Here is a 26838-nt window from a genome sequence, read left to right as displayed (position 1 = left end):
CACAGCTTGCTCAAGACTTCATCCAGCCTGGCCTTGAACACCTCCAGGCAGGGGACATCCACAGCCTCCCTGGGCAACCTGTGCCAGTGTCTCCTCACCCTCACTCTCAAGAATATTTCCTCAGTCTCCCCTCTCCCAGCTCAAAGCCATTCTCCTTCTTACTGTCACTCCCAGCCCATGTCAAAAATCCCTCCCCAGCTCTCCTTTAGCACCTTCAGGTGCTGGAAGCCTACTCTAAGATCTCCCTGCAGCCTTCTCTTCTCCAGACTGAACAGCCCCAATTCTCCCAGCCTGTCCCCACAGCAGAGGTTCTCCATCCCTCTGATCATCTTTGTGGCCTCCTCTGGACCTTCTCCAACACTTCCATGTCCTTCTTCTGCTGGGGGCACCAGAACTGGCCCCAGTACTCCTGGTGTGGTCTCATAGGAGCAGAGCAGAGGGGCAGAATCCCCTCTCTCCATCTGCTGGTGATCTCAGAAGCCAAGCTTCTGTTCTCCCTATTTGTGATTCCCTTCCTCCCCCCCCCACAATAAAACCCTTCATAGAGCTGATGCTCAAGAGTCAACACTTGCTGCCATCAGCTAGGACCTGCTGAGTCCATTTGGTCAGTTCAAGGAGAAAGAGAATATGGGAAAACAATCAAGTTTTAAGTGCAGCATTGTGAAGTAATGGAGCATAGCTGCACAAACCTTGTTTTCAGCACCAGATTGGATTATCTGTGTATTGTACCAGAAATGCCTTAGGACTACAAGCAGGAGGTGCCCTCAGGTTTGAGTTTGTGTGAGTTTCTTTTCCTCTCTAATCTCCATTTCTCTGCCTGGTTGTTGGGAGAATTCCTGTGCCAGGAAACCTGTGACAAACATTATTTCCATCCTTCAATTGAGCAATGAATTGAAGCTGGCAAAGTGTAGGGGGGGTGGAAAGAAGGGGGAAGAGAATATATGCTGTGGCTGTGGCGTTTCAATTGCTCGCTGTATTGATGGTTTTATCCCATGCTAAATGCAATTTCAGCAGCATGGAAAGGCAGAGGCTGAGGAACCCAGCCCTAATTACATCAGGAACCTTTCATTATTGCAGCTGAGTCCAAAGGGATCTTTCTGCAGAGGAATCAAATCAGGGCTCCACGTGCGAGGCTGCCACTGCAGCTGCACTGCGCACCCAGAGCTTCACAGCACCTGGGGCTTGCACACAAGAGGAGCATTAGTTACCAGCAGCTCCCACAGAGACAGAATTCCCACCCTCTGGAGCTCAGGAGCATCTCATACTTTCCAAATGTTTCCCCATGGGCACCTCGAGGGGAAGCAGAGGAGTCCCCTCCATGGGACAGTTTGGCACTCAGCTTGCCAGGGAGCTGAGCCAGCTCATTGCACCTGCACTGGGACCTAGGCAGCTTGGAGCAGAGCATCCCTGTGATAGGGCAAGCAGCAAGGGATGGAAGCTGCAGCACAGGAGGTTCCACCTGGACACAAGGGGGAGCTTCTTGACTGGAAGGGTCACAGAGCTCTGGGACAGGCTCCCCAGAGAGGCTGTGGAGTCTCCTTCTCTGCAGGCTTCATAAACCTACCTGGAGGTATCCTGTATGAGCTACCCTAGGTGATCCTGCTTTTGGCAGGTGGGTTGGTCTGGATGGTCTGGAGAAGAGAAGACTATAACTATCTGAGGGCTAGAGGTCAGGAGGGGGGGACAGGCTCTGCTCACTGCTCCTTGGGATAGGACAAGGAGCAATGGATGGAAGCTGCAGCACAGGAGGTTCCACCTCAACACAAGGAGGAACTTCTTGCCTGTAAGGGGAACTTCTTTACTGTAAGGGTCCCAGAACACTGGCACAGGATCCCCAGAGAGGTTGTGGAGTCTCCTTCTCTGGAGCCTTTCAAGGCCTGTCTGGATGTGTTCCTGTGTTCCCTGAGCTAGGTTGTCTAGTCCTGCTCTGGCAGGGGAGTTGGACTGGATGATCTCTTTGAGTCCCTTCCAACCCCTAACATTCTGTGAGCCTGGGATCCTGTTGTGGAGTCTCCTTCCCTGCAGACTTTCCAGCCCTGTCTGGATGTGTTCCTGTGTGACCTGAGCTAGATTGTCTGGTCCTGCTCTGACAGGGAGGTTGGACTTGGTGATCTCACTGGGTCCCTTCCAAGCCCTGACATCCTGCAATCCTGTGATCTCTGGAGGTCCCTTCCAACCCTGACATCCTGCAATCCTGTGATCTCTGGAGGTCCCTTCCAACCCTAACATCCTGCAATCCTGTGATCTCTGGAGGTCCCTTCCAACCCTGACATCCTGCAATCCTGTGATCTCTGGAGGGCCCTTCCAACCCTGACATCCTGCAATCCTCTGATCTCTGGAGGTCCCTTCCAACCCTAACATCCTGCAATCCTGTGATCTCTGGAGGTCCCTTCCAAGCCCTGACATCCTGCAATCCTGTGATCTCTGGAGGGCCCTTCCAACCCTAACATCCTGCAATCCTCTGATCTCTGGAGGTCCCTTCCAAGCCCTGACATCCTGCAATCCTGTGATCTCTGGAGGTCCCTTCCAACCCTGACATCCTGCAATCCTGTGATCTCTGGAGGTCCCTTCCAACCCTGACATCCTGCAATCCTGTGATCTCTGGAGGGCCCTTCCAACCCTAACATCCTGCAATCCTGTGATCTCTGGAGGTCCCTTCCAACCCTGACATCCTGCAATCCTGTGATCTCTGGAGGTCCCTTCCAACCCTGACATCCTGCAATCCTCTGATCTCTGGAGGTCCCTTCCAACCTCTAACGTTCAGTGCTCTGTTCATCACTGTTACCAGCGAGGAGATGGAGCTGTGGCAGTAAAGTGGGTCAGCCAGGATGACTGAGCCAGCAACCCTCCAGAGCAGGGCAAGGAGGAAAAGTAGAGTGCAAAACAAAGTGGGAACATGAACCAAGTTCAGTGCTGGGGTCCCAAAGTCACCCGAGCAGGCTCGCCTTTGCTAATCTGCAATTTGTGATTCATTCCGAAGGAGAGGGAGGCTCCACCGGGGGGGGAGGAGGGGGAGTGCACAACCCACAAACCAATTTGTGTTGTTTCTGCAACACTGCAAAAGTGGGGCTCATGAATATGCTGATCAAATTGCAATGAGAGCTCTGGCACCGTTTCATCACCTCGGCGAGATGAGGGAGCAATCAGGCTGTGGGCTTCCATGTCTGTGGGAGCTGCAGGGCAGAGGAGGGGAGGGGTGGAGGGGGGGGAAGGGAAAAAAACAGGTCTGCAATATTTATAATTCCACCCAAATTGCACAGCCCTCCAGCCACAAACAACAACGGTGGCTGTGAGCTGGGGAGGGATGGCTCCTGGGGCGGCCAAAGGGCTTGCTGCTGGAGCTGTGTTCCTTGTCAAGCAGTTGGGTTTGGTGATCAGAGAATCACAGAAGTTTAGAGGTTGGAAGGGACCTCCAGACATCAGCCAGTCCAACCTCCCCTGCCAAGGCAGGGTCACCCAGGGTAGTCCACACAGGGGTGCATCCAGGAGGGTTTGGAAAGTCTGCAGAGGAGGAGACTCCACAACCTCTCTGGGCAGCCTGCTCCAGGCCTCCAGCACTCTCACTGTAAAGTTCCTCCTCATGTTGAGCTGAAACCTTCTCTGTTCCAGTCTGTATCCATTGCTGCCTGTCTTCTTGCTGCTGACCACCCAAAAGAGCTTGGCCCCAGCCACTGGGCACCCTCCCCTCGGGTATTTGTACACACTGATCAGATCTCCTCTCCAGACTAAACAGCCCTGGGGCTCTTGGTCTCTCTTTGCAGGGGATCTCAAAGGTCTCTTCCAGCTTCAGCAGTTGTCTGGTTCTTTGTCCTCACGCTGGTACAAATGGCTGCTCTGATGGAGCAGAAGCCTGTGCCCAGAGGTCCTGTGCTCCCATGGTGAGCACCATCTGAGGGCAAGCGAGCAAGGAGCACATGGACAAGGGAGCAGAGAGAGCAGGACCATGGGATGGCTCAGCTCTGCACAGCTTTCTCTTGGCAGCCACTGAGGGAAGATTTTCAGTCCTGGGATGGCTTGAGTTTGAAGGGACCTTCAAGATTATCCAGTTCCAACCTCCCTGCCATGGGCAGGAACACCTCCCACCAGCCCAGCTTGCTCAAGGCTTCATCCAACCTGCCCTTCAACACCTCCAGGCAGGAAGCAGCCACAACCTCCCTGAGCAACCTGTGCCAGTGTCTCCTCATCCTCACTGCCAAGAGTTTCTTCCTCATCCCCACTCTCACTGTCCCCTCTCCCAGCTCAAAGCCACTGTCCCTCGTCCTGACACTCCCAGCCCTTGTCAGAATTCCCTCCCCAGCTCTCCTGTAGCCCTCTTCAGGTACTGAAAGGGCACTCTAAGGTCTGACTGGAGCCTTCTCTTTCCAGGCTGAACAGCCTCAACTCTCCCAGCCTGTCCCCACAGGGAGGTTCTCCATCCCTCTGATCATCTTCTTGGCCTCCTCTGGACCCTCTCCAGCAGCTCCAGGTCCTTCTTGCACTGGTGACTGCAGATCTGGAGGCAGTGGTGCAGGTGTGGTCTCAGCAGAGCGAAGCAGAGGGGCAGAATCCCCTCTGGCCACACATCTTTTGATGTAGTCCAGGACACAGTTGGCTTTTTGGGCTGCTAGCACACTGCTGAGCACTCCCAAGTCCTTCTCTGCAGGGCTGCTCTTGCTCCACTCCTCACCTAGCCTGGATTTGTGCTTGGGATTGCCCTAACCCAGCTGCAGGACTTTGCACTTGGCCTTGTTGACCTTCATGGGGTTGGCTTGGACCCACCTCTGGATGGATCCTTTCCCTCCAGTGTCTCAGCCACACCACACAGCTTGGTGCCATCCACCAGCTTGCTGTGGGTGCCTGAATCCCACTGCCCACATCAACCAAGACATTAAAGAGAGTGCTCTTTAGTGACCCTCAAGGGACTGCACTCATCACAGGGGCAAAGCAATGTCAGGTGGCATCTTTCACCCTGAGAGCCACCTACCTGGGTGATATCTGGTGGCTCTCCAGCAGCATCCTCCCCTCCCACCCATGCTGTTTTATTTACTAACCAGCATAGTTATTCTTTACATTACCTCCACGGTGTAATGGTTATTTTATGAAGGCTCATTAAATTTAATGAGACAGCAGCAGATTTTATTGCCTTCTAATAAAATAGGGAGGGGGTGGGGGGAGGGAAGGAGGTGTTCCTTTTTTTGATTCATGCTGCTCCAGAGTACCTTAAATAGGCAGGGATTTAGCTGGGTTATGAGCAGGGAGGGGGGGGGCCCAAACATTCTTCTTGGTGGCCTCCTTGGGGAATGTCAGCAATTAACAGCTATTCAGATCAAGCTGTGTGCAGGGATGTGCCTGGGCAGGTAGCAGGGAAAGGGATGTGTGTGTGGGGTGTGTGTGTGTGGTTTACAGCCACATCTATTTTACATTTATATTATTTGGGTGTATCTATATTTTATACACTTCTATTAGACCTGGGCATTTAGGGGGAGGTGTTGTCAATAGAAGATTCAGTTCTGGCAGCATTAGACTTTTTTTTTTGGGGGGGGGGGGGAATAGAGAAGCATGGAATTGTTTTGGTTGGCCTTAAGGATCATGGAGGGCAAAGGTTGTAGAGCTGCGTTTTGGTATCTGCAGGGGACCTTCAGGCAGGCTGAGGAGGGGATGCTCAGAAGGACCTTTAGGGATAGGATGAGGGCAATGGTTTGAAAGTGGAGCAGGGCAGAGTTAGGTTGGACAGCAGAAGGAAGTTCTGCACGGTGAGGGTGGGGAGACATTGGCACAGGCTGCCCAGGGATGTAGTTGAGAGCCCATAGAAACACCCAGGTTGGAAGAGACCTCCAAGATCATCCAGGCCAACCTAGCACCCAGCCCTGGCCAATCAACCAGACCATGGCACTAAGTGCCTCATCCAGGCTTTGCTTCAACACCTCCAGGGACTGTGACTCAGACTTGATGTGGCCCTGAGCAGCCTGTTCTGGTTGGTGGTATCCCTGCTGCCTGCAAGGGGGTTGGACAAGATGACCTTAGAAGGTCCCTTCCAACCCAGAGCATTCTGTGATTCTCTAACTCTACCAAGTCTGGTGCTGAACTGTATCTGGTCAGGAGCTTGTCAGTCTGAGTGAGAAGACACTTAGCAGTGCATACATCTGGCCCATGTGCTGATCACAGAGAGCCACCAGCCTGGTCCTGACTCCCACAGACATCTTTGGTACCCAGCAGTGTGTGAAGAAGGAGCTGTTTCCAGACTGTTCCTTTCAGGTGTAGCTCAGGGTACCTCATCAAGTGTTACTGTGCTGATTTGTGCTCCCTGCTGCTAAGCTGGAAGTGATGGTGGTGAGTCCTGAAAACCAGGACTTGATGTTTTCTGTTATCCCATCTGGCATGTAGGATGAGGAGCAATGGATGTAGGCTGCAGCACAGGAGGTTCCACCTCAACACAAGGGGGAACTTCTTGACTGAAAGGGTCCCAGAGCCCTGGTACAGACTGCCCAGAGAGGTTGTGGAGTCTTCTCCTCTGGAGCCTTTCCATCCCTGTCTGAATGTGTTCCTGTGTGCCCTGAGCTAGATTGTGTGGTACTGCTCTGGCAGGGGGATTGGACTTGATGATCTCCTTGGGTCCCTTCCAACCCCTGACATCCTTTGATCCTGTGATGTAAGCTCCCCAGCTCCCTCTTCCTCACTTCTCTCCCTCTGGTGACTTGCCTGGCACGCTGACACCTTGCTGTGTTTCTGTATCCCTCAGCTCTGCAGTGCTTGGCCTTTCCCAGTGGCTCCAGTCACATTCCCAGAGCAAGTCAGAGTGAGAGATTTAGAGCATGTCCAACCCTGTCAGTCTTGGGCAGTAGCTCTGGTGGTGGACTGATAGTGTGTGGATGTCAGTCAGACATTATCCTCCAGCACCTCTCATGAACCCTTCTTGCTAGCTTGATGCTATGGCATGAATTGAAGCCTTGAACTGATGAGGAATTTTCTGTACAAAGCAGAATTTGGCTGGAAAAAAAACATCTCTCTGGCAAGCCACAGCTCTCCTCTAGAAACCTTAACTGGTGTTAAGCTCTGCCCTGGAATGTTTCTCTGAAGGAGATGAGAATTACACATCCAGTTTGGGATGAGGTGAGGGACAGAAGCTTGTCTGGCTAGAGACCCAGCAGCAAGGGGTTTTACCTAAACCAGAAGGGATGTCTGGCCTCTGCTCAGCTCTGGTGTTGTTACTGACTCAAAGCTGAACAGCTCCATCCAGAGAGAAGTCCACACCAGAGCAACCTGCAGCCCAGCAGCAGGGAGCCTGCTTGGGAGGAAGGAGACACAGGTAGAGGTCCTTGCTTTTCCTCAGAAGGAATCATCAGGCTGGAGCCAGGTGCTCTTCTTTCCATGGTCTCCTGTCCAAGTTGGGGTTTTTAGTAAATAAACTCATCCAAACAATCTAAATTGCCCCTGGTGCAGAGTGAAAAACATTCCAAAAGCCCAGACTGGAAACTTCTTCCCTATTTGATTCCACATTCTAGAAGCACAGCTACAGAACTTCTGAGGTTGGAAAAGCTTTTTGAGATCATCAGTGATGATTAATCATCAGTGATGATGAAGGGGCTGGAGCACTGCTCTCTGAGGAGAGGCTGAGGGACCTAGGGCTTTTTGATCTGCTGAAGAGAAGACTTAGAAGGGATCTAATCACTGTGTATAAATACCTGAGGGCTGGGGGCCAAGAGGAAGGGGATAAACTCTTCTCAGTTGTGCCCTGGCATAGTACAAGGGGCAATGGATATAAACTACAGCACAGGAAGTGCCACCTCAACATGAGGAAGAACTTCTTGACTGGAAGGGTCCCAGAGCCCTGGCACAGGCTGCCCAGAGAGGTTGTGGAGTCTCCTTCTCTGGAGCCTTTCCAGCTCTGTCTGGATGTGTTCCTATGTGCCCTGCGCTGGATTCTCTGGTCCTGCTCTGGCAGTGGGGTTGGACCTGAAGATCTCCAGAGGTCAATTCCAACCTCTAACATCCTGTGAGCCTGTGATCAGGTCTAACCACTCACACAGAGCTCACGATCCCACCACTGCTGCTAAGCCACTGCCACTGAACCACATCCCTCAGCACCACATCCATGCAGCTTTGTGCTACTGTGGGATCTTTCCAGTGAGCCCTGCTGGCCAGGGGAGCTGGCACCTCAACAGCATCCCTGAGCAAGTGCCCAGTGCTCTGGTGCCTCTGACTATCACACCTGCACAGTGCACATTTAGACATCAAGGTCAGTGTGCCTCAAAGGAGAGCAGAGCAACCCCAGGCTCTCTGTGGTGGTTCAGGGGAAAAGAGGAACGGGAGCCCCAGACCCTTAACCTCACAACTGAAGGAAGAGTTCAGATGGACCCAGTGCTGCATTTATGCTGGTGGAAAGCCAGAGGAGCTCCTGTAACTCAATTTCTGGGACTGACAGGAAGATTCCTTCCCCTGATATATACCTTATATCCTTATCATAAAGGGAGCAGTAAAGAGGTATATAAAAAACCCTGTCTGTCCTCATTAGAGCAAAGTTGAGTATAGTCTATTCTTGCTTTAATGCAGTGATCTAATTAACCTTTAGCCAGCATTAAAATGACCTTGAATTGGCCTTGTGACCCCTCCCCTGTGCTTAATGCTGTTAACTTTAAACAAGCTTTTTGGGAGGGTCAGGAGCAGCATCTGTTAAACCGAGCAAAAGGTCAAATCCATTTACTTAACTACACCTACTGCACAGGCTGCTGGTGGGTCTGCTGCCTACCTTTGAGGGAGCAGTAGATGTAGCTGTGAAGATAAAGGGTAGCCGGGGGGGGGACACCGTGTCAGAAGGCTGAGAAACTGCTCTGAGGAGGTGTTGTCACCATCTCCTCCTGCTTTTCTCAGCAGTGAGGCTCTCTGGGTTTTCATGCTGAGCTCTGCTGCAGCAGAAGGGCAGTGCGTGGCGTGATGCTGCTTGGTGGACTCTCTACCTGGTGTCGCTGTTCTTGGAGGAGGGTGTGAGGCTGGTCGCTGCTCTCCTAGGAGCAGGAGGTGCCCATTGTGTCAGTAGTTCCCTGTTTGTGCCTGGGCTGGTCCAGGAAATACATGTTTGTGTGGAAAAGGAGTCATAGAATCACAGAGTCACAGAATGGCAGGGGTTGGAAGGGACCTCTGGAGATCACCAAGCCCAACTGCCTTGCCAAAGCAAGGTCACCTAGAGCAGATCACACAGGAACACATCCAGACTGGTCTGAAAAGCCTTCAGAGGAGACTCCACAACTTCTCTGGGCAGCCTCTCAGTAAAGAAGTTTTTTCCTCATGTTGAGGTGTAACTTCCTGGGCTCCAGCTTGTAGCTGTTGTTCCTTGTTCTGTTACTGGGCGCTGACGAGAAGAGGCTGGCACCGTATCCTTGACACTTACCCCTCAGATAAGAAGCAGCAGATGCCCAGGTGAATTTTGGATCACTGATGGATATCACCTCCAAAAAATACATAATCAGGGCGGGGATCAAAGGCAGTATGTAAGAATTTGTTTGAAAGTGACTTCTTTGGACATCTCCTCTGGTGGACATTAAGGCAGTGAGGTGTTCCACACAGAAGTCATTTTTGATGCTAATCTCTGCAAGCCTGGCTGCTGCCTTCCTTTGTGGATGATCTCTAAGGTTTCCTCCAACCTCAGTGGTTCCATGATTGTGTCTGGAGAACAGGTCTTGTGAGGTGCAGTCAAGGGAACTGAGGTGTTTTAGCTTGTTGGAAAGGAGGCTGAGGGGAGACCACCTCAGCCTCTACAACCTCCTGTAAGAGGGATGGAGCCAGGTGGGGATTGGTTTCTTCTCCCTAGGAACAAGTGGTAGAAGGAGAGGAAACGGCCTCAGGTTGCTTCAGGGAAGGTTTAGGGTGGACATTAGAAGAAACTTCTTCCCTGAAAGGTTTCTCCAAGCCTGGCACAGGCTGCCCACTTTGGTGGTTGAATGCCCATCCCCGGAGATGTTTGAGAGGCAGAGTTGTGGCGGTGAGGACGTGGCGTAGCCTCAGCCTTGGCAGAGTTAGAGAATGGTTGGACTCTGTCACCTTAAAGCTCTTTTCCAACCAAAATGACTCTATGACTCCATGCGCGGGGCTGCACGCCACGGCATGCTCTCTTCAGGGGGTGTCCGCCAAGCCCGGCACGGGGGTCCCACCTCCTCCGTTCTCCGTGCAGGCAGCCGTGGCGGGAGGGGTTCTCATCGCTACCGTCGCCACCAATGTTATCTCGTTGCCGGTGCCTGAACGTTGCCGCCGTCTCAGCTCCCAGAGCGTTTGTGGAGGCTGCGGCTTCAGCCCTCGCCGCCTAGTCCGGCGCTGCCCCGGGCTGTGTGCGGTGCGTTCGCTAACGCCCGTAGCGCGCCCGGCGCTGCGTGGAATCGATACCGCCCAGCGCCTTTGCTGGGGGGACCCGCGTCCCTATTTACATTTCTTCCTCACGCCTTAGTTCCCATCAGTAGCAAAACCTATTTTCTCGAGTCCTACGATCTGCTCCCGGGCTAACCTGAGTTCTAGGGAACGCTGTTGGCGCTACACCCTGAGCCCGCTCCGAGGGCGTGTAGCATGCGTGAGGCGCAATGGGATGCGCGGGGAGGCAGTGGGACAGGGCGCAGGGGTGAGGAAGAGGAGGAGGAGCAGGAGGAGGAGGAGGAGAAGGGGGATCTCCGTCTCTACCCCACTCTAAAACCGACTTTAAGGGAGAGAGGAGGAATTGGGATATTAATCGTTGCTATTATTTTGGGTTATTCTTTCCTTCTGGCGGCCGTTTCTGTTTACGGCGTGATGCATTTGAGCCCAAGCAGACGGGAGGTGCATTATTCATCGGGGACATTTGTCAGAACATGCATGTGTATAAAGAACTAATGATCCATATTAAATTAATGACGCTATAAAGAAGAAAAATACCCCCCATACATGCAGCTTATGACGGCAACCCCCGACTTTGATAAACCATAAGGGGGGGACAAAAAAAAAACCTCACCACACCAAAAAAAAAAAGACCTAATCAGGTGAAGCGTTGGACTGTTTCACTCCCTCCTCCAGGAAAAAAAAAAAGGCAAGGGAAGAGAAATTCCATTTCTCCAAATGCGTCTTGTACACAATGTTGGGTTTTATTAAAACAAATTAATTCAGTCATTAAGGAATCATACGGCAAGTGTCTCATAAGTCAGGACCTCCAGTGTAACAAATTGATTAAATGACTGTGTAATAGTCTCTTTAAACAAATCTAGTGTAACAAGTTAATAGATCTGCTCAATTACCATGCTGGGGTGATGAGGGTGTGGGTAACTCTCTCGTTAAATTGGGGATAGCGCGCTTTTTTTTTGAGGGGGTGTGGGTGGTGTGGGGCGCGGAGGTGCGTGTCGGTGGGGCACGGATGCGGGAAAGCGGAGGGAAACGGATGGGGATGGCTGCAGGCTTCGGGGATTGGAATCGCATGGCCGTGGCTCCGCAACCAGGAAGGGATAGTTCTGGGAACCGGGGATCGAGTGGGGATGGCTCTGGGGATCGGCGATCGGGTGGGCTTCAGGCTCCGGGATCGGGTAGGGAATGTCTGCGGGAACCGGGACTGGATGAGGATGTCTCTGGGGACCGGGATCGAATGGGATTGGCTCCTGACTCCGGGCAAAGAGTTAGAGCCACCCTACAATCCCACGAACAGGCTTCTCCTGATACCCCCAACGCCGGGGGCGAGGGAGGAAAAATCTATTACCCCGTTGCCATTTTGTTAAGTGTTTGCTCCCCGTCGTGACCCTGCCACTTTATCTGTTGGTTTTTATTTTCTGAGTGCACGTTGCCCATATGTTACTCTAATAGTTGCTATAATTCTTGAGCAATAGGGCTCGTATTTTACCGGGCTGAATTAAAAAGAATGCACTTTAATAAAAAAGCGGAGCAATACACTAATGGTTTGACATTGATGTATTTGCATAAAGATGAATTATATGGGCTGGCTTGACACGACTTTTAATAAATGATCGAGGACGTTATTACAGGGATGCACTCGGGTGCGCCACAACGGCTTATTGCCGCAGGGACAGCGCCGGGCGCTGCCCGCAACCCGCCGAGCCCACAATTCGGGCACCTCTAGGGGTAGGCTGGGCACGCAGGGTGCGAGGTGGGGGGGGAAACTGCGGTTCCGCCTGGCCCGATTGTTGCGATGCAAACAATTTAATTCCTTTAAATCATGTCTGCTGGAGCGTGAAGCTATTGCCGGGCTGCGGGGTGCGAGGGACGGGATGCGGGGTGCCCGAGCAGATGTTTGCTTCCCTCCCAGAGACTTGTAACCGCTGTTGGATGACAGCTGATAAAAGCTGCCAAAAAAAAAAAAAAACCCACCCCGTGTCTCTGGAAAAATACTCATCGGTGCAGAAGGTAAAGGAGGAGCTGCAATTAGAAAGGAGCAGTTCATCTTTATTAATTTGCGGACAGCCACGCCGGCTCGGAACCTGGGATCGCTCTGCAGGAGCGGGTCTCTCCCTCCTAGAAGTTTCTGTACGGGAAAGGAGCTCGGGAGAGGTTGGGGAGAAAGCTCTTTAAACCCCGGGCTTTCTGGGGTGATGAATGACTTGCGTCCCGAGGGAGGAGGTGCCAAAAGCAAAGCCCCAAGGTGGCTGGCACGGATGTAACGAAAGTCTTCCACCGAGCGATCCGATGGCGAAAAAGCGGAGCGGGGGTGGAAGGGGAGGGGAGCGAAAACGGCGTGTGCTTGATGTAGAAAGCCTTACAAATTAGCATTGCTGGACAGTGATGAAGGGATTTCAGGAGCTCGTCGAGGGCACTGGGGAGATTGTCTCGCTGCAGTGGTCCCCGCATTGTGGGTGCGCAGTGGTTGTGGGTCCAGGCATCCCTCTGGCAGGGGGACCGGGCACCGCTGTGGTAAGGGTCCGGGCATTTCCAGCCTGCTGCCTGCGCTGGGAGCTCTGGGGTGAATAAGGCCTCGGGGCCGTAGCAACGCTGGTGTGAGGCCTGTCGAGGGCCGGGTGACCGTGGCACGCAGACTGGGCCACGCACACGCCGCCATCCTGAGCATCCTCCTTCGTTACCCCTTCCTTTTTCCTCAGCCCTGCCGTGGCATCCCTCCTGTAACTCTCATCCCCCAAGACGAATCCGGCACCAGAGGTCTGTGGCACGGCAGTGCCGATCCTGCCCACATCCATGCGCTCCGCATCCCTAGTTCCCGCATCCATATGCGTGTCTCCCGCTAGCAGCAGCAGGGTAGGAGCGGCGGGGCCACTCCTCAAGCTCACTTTTTTCGCTTCCCGTTCCTCCCCACTCCAGCCCTCCACGAAGCTCCCCGGTGCCACGGGCCGGTGCGGAGTGCAGAGCGGGTGCGTTTCTGCAGGGAAAAGCCAAAAGGTTTCCTCCCCCAGCCCCAGTGATGCTCGCTGGGGCTTCGGAGAAACCCCAGGGTGTTCTCGTTGGGAATTAACGGGGCAAAACAGCAGTGGTGGAAAAGCAGGGAGGATGAGTTCGGTGTCCTGGGATTGCACCGCCAGGCATTTCTTCCGTAGGAGAAGGCGCCGGGACAGGACAAACTCTCAAACCAGCCTCTTTTACTTCCCCCGAGCCGCGAAATCCCTCACAGACAGGCGGCAGGGAGCGGGGTTTAAACCCAAGAGTTCTATTACAGACGGGGGGGGAGAAAGAAGCCGCGAGTTGTTTGATGGGGTGGGGGCAGTCCGCCGTGCTTAGCCGAGGACCTCCCGCCTTGCTAAGCGGCTGCACCGCCGCCTCCCGCCGCTCCCACGCGTGTGAGCGGCCGCTTAATCCCCGTGGAGGTTTTGTGTTGCTCGGGAGGGGGGGAGGGCAGGGAGGACGACGAGGAGGTGTCTTGTGCTGGCCCCCCCGTGCCTTCGGTGACACGGCTGTGCTCTGCTTGCTTAATGTCGTTGTCCCCGAGTTGATACCATGACGCAACAAACTCCTGCGTGTCAAAACCGCGGCTGATCTCGGCCGGGCCACAACACACGGAGTGGGGGGGAGGGGGAGAGGGGGAGGGCTTCACGCCCCCGTGGAAACCCGCTGACATTTCGTCTCCTAATTGTTGGTCCGTGGCAACGATCCCGTGGTTTAGTTGTTGGATCTTTCTCCCAAAAAAAGCTCTCTCCTGGAGGAGGGAGGTGGAGAGAAAGCAGAGCCGGCTTTGCTTTCCAAAACCTGCCCCAAAAAGAGGGGGAGGGGGGGTTGTCAGTGAGCTCATGTGAATGACCTGCTCTTTTCTCCGGCGCCCCAGACAAAACCGGTCTAACCAAGCGATCAGAGCTGGCTTTTTTTCCTCCCCCCGCCCCGCTCCACCTCCCCGCTATTCCACTTTGGCTGTGCCAACTTCAACTGGTGGCCAGCTGGGTCTCTGTGCAGAAGTCAATTAACTGGAAAGCCTCCCTCAGTCGGTGCTGCAGTCAACTGGAAAAGGGGACGGGAGGCGCTCCTAGCAGCCCGGGACACACTGCAGGCTTCGGAGCCGGTGTCCCGGTACCTGCCGGGAGGGAGCTGGTGACGTCCCAGCCGGGCGCCGCTGGAAGATGCTGCGGGTGGGAAGGTGTCCCCAGCTCGGAGGGGACAGCCCGGGCTAGCTCCACCGCCACCGGCCGCTCTCCAGCCAGCCGCGGCCGTTGCCCTCCGCCCCGGGCCGGTCCCCGATGTGTTTCCAGTTTTCCACTTCTTTCCCCCCACTCACTCAAAACCTGCGGGAAAATCGTAACGGCGAGAGCGGGCAGGGTTGGGTGGGCAGCCTGGGAACAGCTTGGCCTTTCCTTTCCTGCTCCTATAAAGCTCCGGGAAAGATTTTGGGTGTTTTTTTCTTGGGGGGGGGGGGGGGGGGAGTGGAAGCGGGAGACGAGCGAGAGGGGCGTGTCTGTGAGTGATGGGAAGCGCCCCCCTCCCCCCAGCATCCCTTACCAGGGGGACCCCGGGCAGCAGCGCTGCTCCTCCCGATCCCGCCGCTCACTAAACCGAAAGCGACACAAAAACCTTACTTCGCTTTTTTTTCCTCCTTCTTCCTTTTCCTCATATAGAAAATTATTTACATATCTACGGCGGGGGTGAAAAGTTAATTTCTTTCATTTTTTTTTCTTTCTCCCTCCGGAAGAGCTGCCTCTTTTCTCTCTTGTGTCAACCCTTTATTTGCTCTGCTGCAGCAGTAGGAGAGAGGAAAAAAAAGAGAGGGGGGAAAAAAAGCGCAAAAAAGCAATTGTTTCTGGTCTGTTTAGATATGGAAATGATGGCGTCTAGAGAATGAGTTTCAATTCAAAGCGGTTGTTTCGGTATTGGGTCTAAATATTTACTCTGGACCTTCAGCAGGGTTCCTATTTTAGTCGCCGTTTTCTTCTCGGAAAACAGTTTCTATCCCATAATAATGGCATCGCTCTGCCCTCGATAGCAACTTGCGTTGCCCGCCGCTTAAAAAAAAAAAAAAAGTTAATTTAGCTTAATTTAGGTTGAGACCAAAAGCTCCGGGGAAGCTCTGTCCTCAACACAGAGGATTCTGTCCCCAAACCCCTCGGGTTTATTTTTGTGCCTTTCTGCAGCCCCCACAATAAAGTGGATAAATTCCAGCGTTAAGAAAAAGAAAGAAACAACAACTCCCCACCAAAAAAAACCAAAACACCCAAAACCCGACCCAAACTAAAATCTTAAAAGGTCAACCGACCAAAAACAACTACAGTAACAACAACAACAACAACAAATCAAACCAACAACAACAAAAAACAACGCCAAAAAGAACCAACCCGGGCAAAACCCTCAAACAAATAAAAACCCCTCCCAATAAACCTCCAAAACCCCATCCAAACAGAAGCAAAAAGCGAAACCGAACCAAACCCAAAGAAAACAAAACAACAAACCCCCCCAAACCAAAGGGAAAAAAAAATCTAAATCATACACACACGCAAAAAAACCCAAAACCACCCCAAAACTTCAACCAACCAAAAAAATACACCCCCTAAACCACCAAAACCAACCGACCAAAAAAGGAAGGAAAAAAAAACCCCGACCCTAAATCACCACACGCACAAAATTACCGCCCCCCCCCCCGCCTCAAACCACCAAAATCAACCGACCAAAAAGAGAAGGAAAAAGAAATCACCCTAAATCACTACACGCACAAAATTAACACACACACCCCCCCTCCAAAAAATCATCACACGCACAAAATTACCCCCCCCCCCAAACCACCAAAACCAACCGACCAAAAAGAGAAGGAAAAAGAAATGACCCTAAATCACCACACGCACAAAATTAACACACACCTCCCCCTCCAAAAATCATCACACGCACAAAATTACCCCCCCCAAACCACCAAAACCAACCGACCCAAATAGGAAGGGGAAAAAAACGACCCTAAATCACCACACGCACACAAAATTAACCCCCCCACCCCATCAAAACCAACAGACCAAAAAAAAAAAGGGATAAAACCCCGACCTTAAATCACCACACGCACAAAATTAATCCCCCCCCTCCAAAAATATCATCACACGTATAAAATTACCCTCCCCAAACCACCAAAACCAAGCGACTGAAAAAGGAAGGATAAAACCTCCTGACCCTAAATCACCACACGCACAAAATTAAACCCCCCCTCAAAAAAATCATCACACGTATAAAATTACCCCCCCTCAAACCACCAAAACCAACCGACCCAAAAAGGAAGGAGAAAAAAATGTCCCTAAATCACCACACACACACAAAATTATCCCCCCCCCTCAAACCACCAAAACCAACCGACCCAAAAAGGAAGGAGAAAAAACTGTCCCTAAATCACCACACGCACTCAAAATTAACACCACCCCCCAAAAAAAACACCACACGCACACAAAATTAACCCCCCCCTCAAACCACCAAAACCAGCGGACCAAAAAGAGGGATAAAAACCTGAGCCTAAATCACCACACGCGCAAAATTAACACACCCCCCCCAAAAAAAAAAATCATCACACGCACACAATTACCCTCCCAAACCACCAAAACCAACCGACTAAAAAAGGAAGGGAAAAAACTCGACCCGAAATCACCGCACACGCACAAAATGACCCCCCCCCCCCCACAAACCACCAAAACCAACCGACCAAAAAAGGAAGGATAAAAACCCCGACCTTAAATCACCACACGCACACACACACACAAAACTACCCCCACCCCCCAAACCACTAAAACCAACCGACCAAAAAGACAAGGATAAAAAAAAAACCCCGACCCTAAATCACCGCACACACAAAACCACCACACACACACAAAAAAAAGAAGAGATCGAACAAAAGATACCGAAAATTCTCTCTCCTCCTTTTTCCTTCCCCTTCCCCTCCTGTACCCTGGTTTCTTTATTTAATCTCTAACGCGATCAGATTATCTATCCCCTTTAAGTGAAGGCAGCAGACGTTTTTAAACCGGTTTAATTGATTTATCGTGGGGTTTTCTTTTTCGTTCTTTCTTTCCCCCCCCCCCCCCCCTCCTTTTTCCTTTTTTTAACAGAAAGTGCATTACATTTCACTGGACTCGCAAAGGGCTCTTTTTTTTCCCCTTCTTCTCTCTTTACAAACCGAATTATTTTTTTTTCAACATAAATTAATAAATGTTAAGATGCTATTCGCCTTTCCCCCCCCCCCCCCAAAAGAAAAACAAAAGGAAACCATTTACATTCTCTAATATTCCGTATGATACAAACAAGAAAACACACTTTAAATTTAAATCAGAGCCATTAAATGCTGGGTTTGGGGCTTTTTTTTTTTGGGGGGGGGGGGGAGTTCTTATATTCTGACTCGAAGTGGTTGTGACAATTCCCATCAGCTACTCCGTCAACGCGAGGTTAATTTTTGGGGGTGTAAGTGATTCAAACTCTGTCTGTCCCCTCCTCCCCTACCTCCCTCCCTGCTCCCCCCTCCCCCTTTTGCACGACGTGGTTCAAAATATACGAATAAATAGCACACGGGACCGCTGCTGGTTGGGCCACTGGGGTGGTGTTTCCTCTCGGTGGCTCTGTTGCTGCCCGGTTTGGGGCTCCCGGAGGGGAGCGGGATGGGCCTGGGGCCGGGGGGGGGGGGTTAGGGAGGGGGGAAGGGAAGCGCGGCGGACCCCGCTGTACAAAAAAAGAAGGTATTTTACATTTTAAATATTCACAGTAAAGAACGCCTACGGTCGCGGTGACTCACGGTTTATTTACAAAGAGCGGCCGCCGCAACACCGGGAGCGGGACCCGGGGCCACCGGGGAGGGATGAGGAGAGGGAGAGGGGGGCTGTCACCGGGGTAGCCCCCACCGCTCCCCTACAACCAACAGTGGGAGTCAGAAGGGGAGACGGGCTCGCCCGCTCCACCGCAGTCCTCTCTGCTTCCCCTCCGGCTTCTTCTCCTCCTCTTCCTCCCGGGCGCGTAGAGTCTACAAAAATAGATCTGTACATCTCCGAAAGCGGCGGCGATGTGGGAGGGGTGCGGGGGGCTAGGCGGAAGTCTCCCCCTCGGGGGGGTGCAGCAGCAACCCGCTGCTCCCCGGCTTGTGTTTCTTCAGCAGCTGCGTGATCTTCTCGTCGTCCGAGTTGGGGTCCAGGGGTTTGTTGTAGTCGTCATCCTCCTCCTCGTTCTCTGAGGCTCCTTTCAGACGTTCCGTTTCCGAATCCTGCTTCTTCTTGGCCGTCGCCATCTCCGCCGCGTGTTTCTTCCGCCACTTGGTCCGTCGGTTCTGGAACCAGACCTGTCCCCGACGACAATTGTCACTAACCACAGCAAAGGACCACCCGCCCCGCTGCCCTCGGTTCCCGGGCGTGTCGCACCGATTCCCGTTCCGCTGGTCATCAGACCATTTCCCCCCGCGGCTATCGTATCGCTTCCCCCAGCTCGGCCATCGGACCATTTTACCCCCGGCAGTAACATCCTTATTTTTCCCCGCTTCGGCCATCAGATCATTCCCCCTCACCCCCGGCAACGAAAAGCTGCCGAGCCCCGGGACACCGCGCTCCGCGCAGCACCGGCCACTCACTCTGCCCCCCTCCGAGGTCCGCGGTAGGCTCGAGGCTCTCTCTGCCCTCTTGCCCGGGATCTGGGGAAGGGGGGGCGAGCAACACGTATCTGGGGAGGAACCCCTCTCCAGATGCGTTTACTCCCTGGCCGGGCGCTGACTGGGGCGGGGGGAGGCATTCTCATTGTAGCGGCAGTTGCATTCGCAGCCGCCGGGATGTATTTGCGGCGACAAAGGAGGATCGCTGGATGAGCCTGAAAGCCGAAGTACCACTGAGAGGCGATCCTGGCCGAGCTCGCCTTGCGTCCCCGCTGCCCTGGAGCAAACATCTCCCCGGGGTCGGAGGGTGAGGGGTGGGTTTAGCCCGCTCTCCCAGCCCGTTTCTCCCGCGCTTTGCTCGCAGCTCGGAGTTTTAATTGCAACGGAGACTTTGGAGCGGGACAGTGCGAACTGTGGGGCGAGGTCCCTGCCTGACTGACAGACTGGGGATGAGCGGACCAGGAGGTTGTTGGTAGTGATGGTTTTGTTGTTGTTGGGTTGGGGTTTTTTGGGTGGTGGGGGGGGAGGGTTCAGGACAGAGATGCTCCACCCTGAATCCCCCCATAACATCCTCTCCGAGCTTTCCCAGGGAAAAGATTTCCCCTTTATCCCGGGGATGGGAAGGCAGCGGCTTCCCAGCCCGACTTGGCTTTCTCACATCAGATTGACTTAAAAACCCTCACCTCCCCAGCCCCACCAATACGGCAACAAGCGGTGAACTGCTACCGGGGAAGCCCTAGCCTTGTACCCGCGGGCTCGGCAATTCCGACGGCGGCGGGTCCCTTTGGTTCCCCGGTTCCGAGAAGGGGGTTTTGCGGTCCGCAGGCCCGCAGTGCTCGGTACGGGAGCCGCTGCTTCTCACCTTGACCTGGCTCTCGGTCATCCCCAACGAATAGGCCAACCGGGCTCGCTCCGGGCCCGCCAAGTATTTCGTCTGCTCGAAAGTCTTTTCCAGAGCGAAAATCTGCTGGCCAGAAAAAGTGGGTCTGGTATGTTTTCTTTTTCCGTCTTTATCCAGCAAAATTGAGCCTTGATCTGGCGGTGAGGGGGAGAGAAAGGGAAGGCACGGACACGTTAATCTACCGAGATTTGGGAAAGCGCCTCGCTCTCAAATGGTCCCGGGGAACTAGGGGGATCAGCCCCGGGAGCTGGGGCGGAGGGGGGTGGTGTTTGTAACGAGAAGGCGGCGGTGCCGGCTCCCTCTGGATATCTTTTACCTTCTTTAAAGGTGGAGAAGTGGGAGCGGGCAAACGATATCGTTTGCGAGGATCGCTGCAGACAGCGCAAACAGACAGTGGGGGCAAGTCCCGCCCGGGGAAAGTTTGTGCGCACCCCTAAAACCGGCTCCGACCCCCGAGAGTCCCTGGAGAGGACTGGAAAAGCAGCGCAGCCGCTTGCCCTCGACAAGGCTCCGCTTTTCCCCAGTAACAACTGACATTTTACACCGCAAAAATGGGGGTGATGGGGTGGGGATACAACGCAAACTTAGCAAACGAAAACAAAATGAAACGAAGCGAAACCGATCCCCTTCACCCGCGACTGAGTCCGGCCGTGGAGGGTCCCGAGAGGGTCTATCCGAGGCGCCCGCATGTGAGGGTTCCCCCAGCACCGGGAGCGGATTCCCGGCGGGGCTCCCCGGTCCCACGTCCCACCGTCTATCCGTCTGTGCTGGGTACTCACGGGGAGCACAGGCGAGGCGAGCATCCCTCCAGGGTGGGCTCTGCATCACGCCCGGCCAGAAGATGGGCGTTCGGCCGGGCAGCTCGGCCAGCGGCTTCGGGTAGCGCCCGGCGGCCACGGCGGCGGCAGCGGCGGCAGCCCCGGGGCTGAAGTAGAGGGCAGGAGGCGGCGGCGGCGGGGGGCTGAGACTGCCGAAGCGGGGCAGCCCGGCCAGCAGGCCCGTGGGGGCCGCGGAGGAGGCGGAGGACGAGGCGGAGGCGAGTGCGGCCCCGGGCAAGGGCATGGAGGGCCGGCTGAGGATGTCGTTGATGCCGTGCGGGGTGGCTGCCGAAAGCTGCGGCGGGGCCGAGCCCAGCGCCGAGAGCCCGCCCGTGCCGGAGGAAGAAGAAGAGGAGGAGGAGGCGGCGGCGGTGGGCGCCTTGAGGCCCGGAGAACCGAGCGGCGGCGAGGGCGAGGCGGAGGCGGGCGAGGCGGACGCGGAGGAGGAGGAGGCGGGCCCGGCGGGCAGAGGGTACGCGGGGTAGAGCGGTGCCTTCATCTCGGCCATGCTGTGCAGGGCGGCCAGCGGCGGGCTGCCCAGCAGGAAGGCTCCCTGCCGGGGCGCGCCGTCCATCTGCCCCAGCGCCAGCATCCCCGCTCCGCCGCCGGGCCGGCCCGGGGAGCCCAGACGGCCCCTAGCACCGCGGGGCCCCAGCGGCCGGGGCCGGCCCGGGGGTACTTCCCGTACCGCTGCCACGCATCCAGCCCGCGGGGGCTACCGCCTTCTAACGGGGAGCCGAGCGCCCGAGCGGCGGCCCCGCCGCCCCGCCGAGCATCAGGGCTCTGCTTGGGCGGCCGCCGCCGGAGTGGATAAGCCGAGCGGCGCTGCCTGCTGCCGTGAGTGAGGCGCAGGGCCGGCGGGGACACACGGAGAGATGTCTTCTCTCACAGCGGCGCGGGGGCCGCCCCTGCCCTCTCCCCGCCGCCCTGCATCCCTCCCGGCGCTGCTGCCCCGCTGGCTGGCTGCGGGCGCGGCTCTGGGAGCACTGCCGGGCCGCCCCGCTCCCCACCTCCTTTAGCGGGGGCACGGCAGGCAGCGGGCGCGCCGGCGGCGGCGGCGGCCGGGGGCGGGGCGGCGGCCGGTCCTGCCCACCCGTGCCGCGCCCGCCCCACCGCCAACTTCGGCCCGGCCCCGCTCCCGGCGCTGCCTCTCTTCTGCCTCCCCTCGCCTCTCCTCTGCGTCTCCTTTCCCCTCGCCTTTTACATCTCCTTTTCTTTTTTTCCCTTCCCTCTTTCCTTGTCTTTCCCTCTCCATTTTCTTGCCTTTTTAAAAGTTTCCTTTTCCATCTCCTCTGACTTTTTCTTTCCAATTTCCCGTTTAGTTTAGATTCTCCTTTTCTCCTTCTCTTTTCCTCTCCTTTGCCTCTTTCCCGTCTTCTTTTCTGTTTATTTTCCTTCCTCTATCCCTTCTCATTATTCTTCCCATTTCCCCGCTTCCTTTTCTCTCCCCCTTTTCCTTTCTCCTTTGCCTTTTTCCTTTCCATTTTCCTCTCGTTTTTCTTCTCTCTTTCCCGTTCCTTTTTTCCTTCATTATCTCTTTTCCCCCTTTCCCTTCCTCTTTCATTTTTAATTTGCCATTTTTCTCTCCTTTTGTCCTCTTCTTGCTATTATTTTTTTGCTTTATTTTTTCCTTTTTCTTCTTTCCCTTTCCCTTTTCCTTATTCCTTTTTCCTTTCTCCTTTTCCGTTCTTCTTCCTTTCTCCTTTTCCCCTTATTCCGTTTTACCTTCCCCCCCCTTTATTTTTTCCTCTCTCATTTTGTATTTCTTGTTCTCCTTCCTTTCTTTCTCTTATTTCTCTATTCACAACCCCAATTCACTCTCTTTTCTGTTTATTCTTGCTTTCTTCCCTCCTCCCTTTCCCCTTGTCTCTCTCCCTCCATATGTCTCCGTGCTCCGTGAACGACTCCAGGGAGCAGAGCCGCTCACGTCCTGTTCGTGCCTTCTCCGGCCCTGCAGCGAGCCGGAGACAGACTGCACGGCCTCCCTGCACGGTTCTGGACCCGAGTGGGTGCTCTCAGTGCGTTCACCCCGCCGATCTCCGGCCGCTGTGCGGTGTTGCACCTCCCCGTCCCGCCGTAACGAGCCCACTCGAGTCTCGTCCCCAGCGTTTCGGGCTGCTCCCGACGCTTCTCACCGCCTGGGGCTGGAAGGGAAAAGAAAATCCTCTGTGGAACGTTCCGCGGAGGGAAAGGCGCTGCAAAATCAACCCCGCACAACTTGTACCCTGTGCTGCCCATGCCTGCGGGGAGCTCCATTTCCTCCTGCGTAGAAAAAAATAAAGAGGTCTGGGAGTGGAATTTCCATTTTATTAACTTTTTGTCATTACAGATCTTAGATAAAACAGAAGCGCGTCGATCGTCGAGCTCGAACGGTGCTTCCTTCTGTTTCTAGCCACCCGCCGTTGCTCGAAATGGTTTTAATTTCATTTACAAAGCAGTAAAACCCCCTCAGATTTGGAGGAAGGTCACATAAAGCAGCGTCTTCCCTTGCTGTAACTCTTGCACTGGCACCCAAGACGCTGGTGTTTAAATCTCCAGGGCTGATTTTGCCTTTTTAAGATTTTTTTTTTTAATATATACATATAATCTAAGTTTTGCTAAAACTAACACCCCCCTCCCCCGAAACTCCTTTCCTGCCGCTTTCACTGGAGCCAGTGACCAGCCTCGCACCGCGGGTCCAGCACCGCCGGTGGCGCCGCAGCTCGGCTGGGTCAGCAGCGGCAGGGAGGGCTGCTTCTACAAGCGACCCCCTTCGCGTTTCAACTGTGGGGAGGAAATATAACACGAGTTTGGGATCGTAGAGGCTGCGTGCCCAGCACCCAGAGGAGCTGTTTCTTCTCCCTAACCGATCCGGGGACTGGGGCCTGTGCCGGTGTGTCTTGGGCGGGGGAGGGCAGGGGCATCCCTCGCCGCCCCGGACCCGCCGCTTTCCTCCTCCAAGCGCTTCGAGGGACTTTTTCCAGGAGTGGCCACCGACAGCGGTGGCAGTGAATTGGCGGAACCGAAGGAACCGGGGCCTGAGCCCACAGAGATGGATGCAGCTGCCCTTCGCCTGCTTCTTCAGACTGGTCCTGCCGGGGCCCGCTGGGGGCTGCTGCGGGCAGCCGGCTGGGCCAGTGCCGTGCTTTGTCCCTTTCCGTCTCGCCGGCACCCGCCGTTCTGCTGGCTCCGCTCTGCCTTCCCGGTAAAACGGGTGCTCAGCGCCCAGCATCCCCGGGGAAGGCAAAATAAAACAGTCGCTCCCGCACAAACTTCTCCTCTCTCCCTTCTGTACGGAAGGTTTAGCACCAGACCTGGTGGAATTAGAGAACGGTTGGACTCGATGATCCGAAAGGTCTTTCCCATCCGAAACCATTCTAGGGTTCTGTGAACAGCTGTATCAGGAGCTATCATTTCGGCATCGTAACTTCATCCCTAAAAATAACATCCCAGGTGTTTGAGAGGGAGTTTGGATTCCAAAGTAGCCATCGGCATCCCCTTCTTTCTTTGTCTTCCACAACTATAGCACAGAAATATTTTTAAACAGGGATATTTGGCTCCTTTTCCACATCCAGCTTCTCTTTGCCCTAAATACAGCTGCAGGCAGGCGAAGTTTTACCGCAGCCCGGGGTTGTGCCAAAGCCACTCCGCAGCTGAGCAGCGAGGTGGGGGGCACACGAGACAGCAACGGGAATCAAACCCACCCCAGTCCAAACTTCACCACCGTGGTGAACAATCCTCAAAGCCCCCCAGACGCCTCAGCCAAGCCGCTTCTTGAGCGGAGGCGGGCACCGACCGGGGGCCGCTTTGCCCGAGGGCTGCTCCGTAATTCCCAGCGAGCTGCTCTTCGCCAGGTCTCATCACAAGCGCTTCCACCGCCTTGGTTTAAATAAAGCAACCACTAAGTGAAATAACACAAGAGTGAGCAGCTGCTGAGGGACTCGGAGGGATGGAAGTGAAGTGAGCAGCCAGAGGGGCAGGGGGTGCGGGAAGATCCCCAGCAGCGAGGGACCAAGGGCTGGGGGGGAGGGGGCGGGGGAGGTGTGATGGAGACCCCAGGCACACAGAGAGGAGGTGGCGATCTGAGTCAAGAGGTACACAGAAGGAAAATTGTCGGGAAAAGCTGTCGTTATCTGTTTGCTCGTTGGAGGTGTAGGAAGTGTGAGCGCTGAGCAGCTGCGTGTCCGAAATTCGCGGCAGCTGGAGTGACCCCACCGTGTCTGAAAGGAAGAAAACCCAAACGATGAGCACACCGAAGATGTAAAGGTTTAAAGTGCTTTGGCATAGCAGGGTTAGGTATTCTCCCAGCTGATGGGACGGGGGACTCCAACTGCAGCTTGCCACACTGTGCCACCTGTGGAGTCCAGCTGTGCCCGGGATGCTGCCTCTAAGAGAGGCATGATTCTGCCCCGCCCGGAGCTATTTCAGTCCTCCAGCAGTGCACGCAGATGCCAGGGGTTCCACCTTGGCCAGCTGCTGCCTCTGGAAGCTATCGTGAGCAGCAGAGGAGTTTGAGCTAAATCGAGCAGTCCCTTGCCATCCCCCCATGTTCCTCATTGCGGACAAGCCGCTGCCGGTTACGTGCTTGAAGTGGTGGAGACATATAGAGGCACCTTTTTGTTGCAGCAGCACCACAAAGCCACTGTATCCGTTTGTTGCCTGCCCTACGTGGTGGAAAAGAACCCAGCCAGAAAAGCCTAATGCTCTTCTGGTTGCTTATTCCAACTCTTCATCAAGATCTGATTACCAAAAAGGAAGACAGACCATAAAAATGCTATAAAGATTTAATATTTTTCTATCTTGCCCATAACTCACACCACAAATGTGTCCATTATGGCATTCAGTCTAGCAGGGAAATTGTGATGTTGTTGCAAGATTCCCTCCAGCAGAGCTGCTGCCAACGGTGATGAATAATCTCAGCCCATATGCTTAGCTCTATACAACTCTATAGAACCAGCAGGCTCTCTTTCTGCTTCCTCCCAACCATGGAATAGCTGAAGAACAGTAAAAGCTAATTAAAAATAGTTAATAGGTTAATCAGACTCGGTCTTATATTTATCTAATGCAGAGCACTGATTCTTTAGTGATGTAGCTGTGAGGCATTGCCACGAGCCAAGAAAATGAATCAGACATTTAATGGAGAGGTGGAAACGGAAATTTCTTGTAAGACTACAAAATCACAGGCCAATAATACACTAAAATATAATAAAATCAGCATTAAAATTCCACACAGGAAGTGCCACCTTCTCTGTCCTCTCCTTCTAGGTGATAAACCCAGGCAAAAGTGGCCAGAAAAGCTGTCAGGAGCCAGGCTTTTGGATGTGTCTCACCTGGTTGCCATTTCTTTTTGTCCCAGGCTGTCTGCCTGCAGTGCTCTGGTGACAGCCAAAGACAGAGGCATTACTTCAGGGACAACCCAACCAGGTTATAACTTCCCTGCAAACCCAACTTTCAGATGCATCTAGAGGTGAATGCCTCCAGAAGACCATCTTCAGAGGGGTCCTTCAGGGGGCCAAGGCCATGAATCGCTCCCAGTTCTACCTGGGAGCTGTACTGGAGATGCCAGCCTAGCACTGATACCACTTTGTGATCTGACCACACAGGAATAGTTTCTGTGGGTAACAGCTTCACCTCTCCAGCTGCCAGTGGATGCTGTGAGCTCTGCTTTCTTCAGTTGCTTCCTTCCAGTAATTTCTGAGGACATGCTCATGCCATTTTGCTGCTCTAATCACAGAATCACAGTATGATGAGGCACTCGGTGCCATGGTCTAGTTGACTGGCTAGGGCTGGGTGCTAGGTTGGACTGGATGATCTTGGAGGTCTCTTCCAACCTGGTTGATTCTATGACTCTATGATGGGCTTGGAAGTGACCTCCAGAGGCCAGCTAGTCCAGCACTCCTGATAAAGCAGGGTCACTTGGAGCAGGTTGTCCAGGATTGCAATGTCCAGGGCAGGTTTGGAATTTCTGCAGAGAAGGAGACTCCACAACCTGTCTGGGCAGCCTGCTCCAGGTCTCCAGCACCCTCACACCAAAAGAATTCCTTCCATTTAAGTGAAACCTCCTGGGTTCCAGTTTGTGCCCACTGCCCCTTGTCCTGTCACTGAACAGCACTGAAAGAGGTCTGACCCACCCTTTAGCTCTTGTGGAGCATTGAGAAGGTCCCATCTGGGGCTCCTCTTCTCCA

The 26838-nt window shown here is 54.1% G+C and overlaps 2 protein-coding genes across 2 annotated transcripts in view; one reads left to right on the top strand and one right to left on the bottom strand.

Annotated features, from left to right (window-relative positions):
• Positions 1-26838, top strand: part of CDS1 (CDP-diacylglycerol synthase 1) — a 111779-nt gene that overhangs the window by 38051 nt on the left and 46890 nt on the right. The window lies entirely within an intron of this gene.
• Positions 18102-21652, bottom strand: NKX6-1 (NK6 homeobox 1). Its single transcript, XM_064149522.1, has 3 exons — positions 20636-21652; positions 19818-19990; positions 18102-18652 (listed from the first exon to the last, which is right to left on the bottom strand). Exons 1-3 carry the CDS (start codon positions 21264-21266, stop codon positions 18401-18403), a joined length of 1056 nt encoding a protein of 351 aa, XP_064005592.1. The 5' UTR covers positions 21267-21652; the 3' UTR covers positions 18102-18400.

This window comes from Pogoniulus pusillus, chromosome 10 (assembly GCF_015220805.1).
Source record: "Pogoniulus pusillus isolate bPogPus1 chromosome 10, bPogPus1.pri, whole genome shotgun sequence".
Lineage (NCBI taxonomy): Eukaryota > Metazoa > Chordata > Aves > Piciformes > Lybiidae > Pogoniulus > Pogoniulus pusillus.
This window is presented reverse-complemented; position numbering and strand designations above follow the sequence as displayed.

Bases quoted from the DNA above. Each gene is read 5' to 3' on its own strand.
- NKX6-1 (XM_064149522.1), bottom strand. From the start codon at position 21,266: ATGCTGGCGCTGGGGCAGATGGACGGCGCGCCCCGGCAGGGAGCCTTC. The intron at 19,991-20,635 runs GTGAGTACCCAG...CCTCACCGCCAG, and splicing joins TCGCCTCGCCTGTGCTCCCC to ATCAAGGCTCAATTTTGCTG. The intron at 18,653-19,817 runs GTGAGAAGCAGC...CGTCGGGGACAG, and splicing joins TGACCGAGAGCCAGGTCAAG to GTCTGGTTCCAGAACCGACG.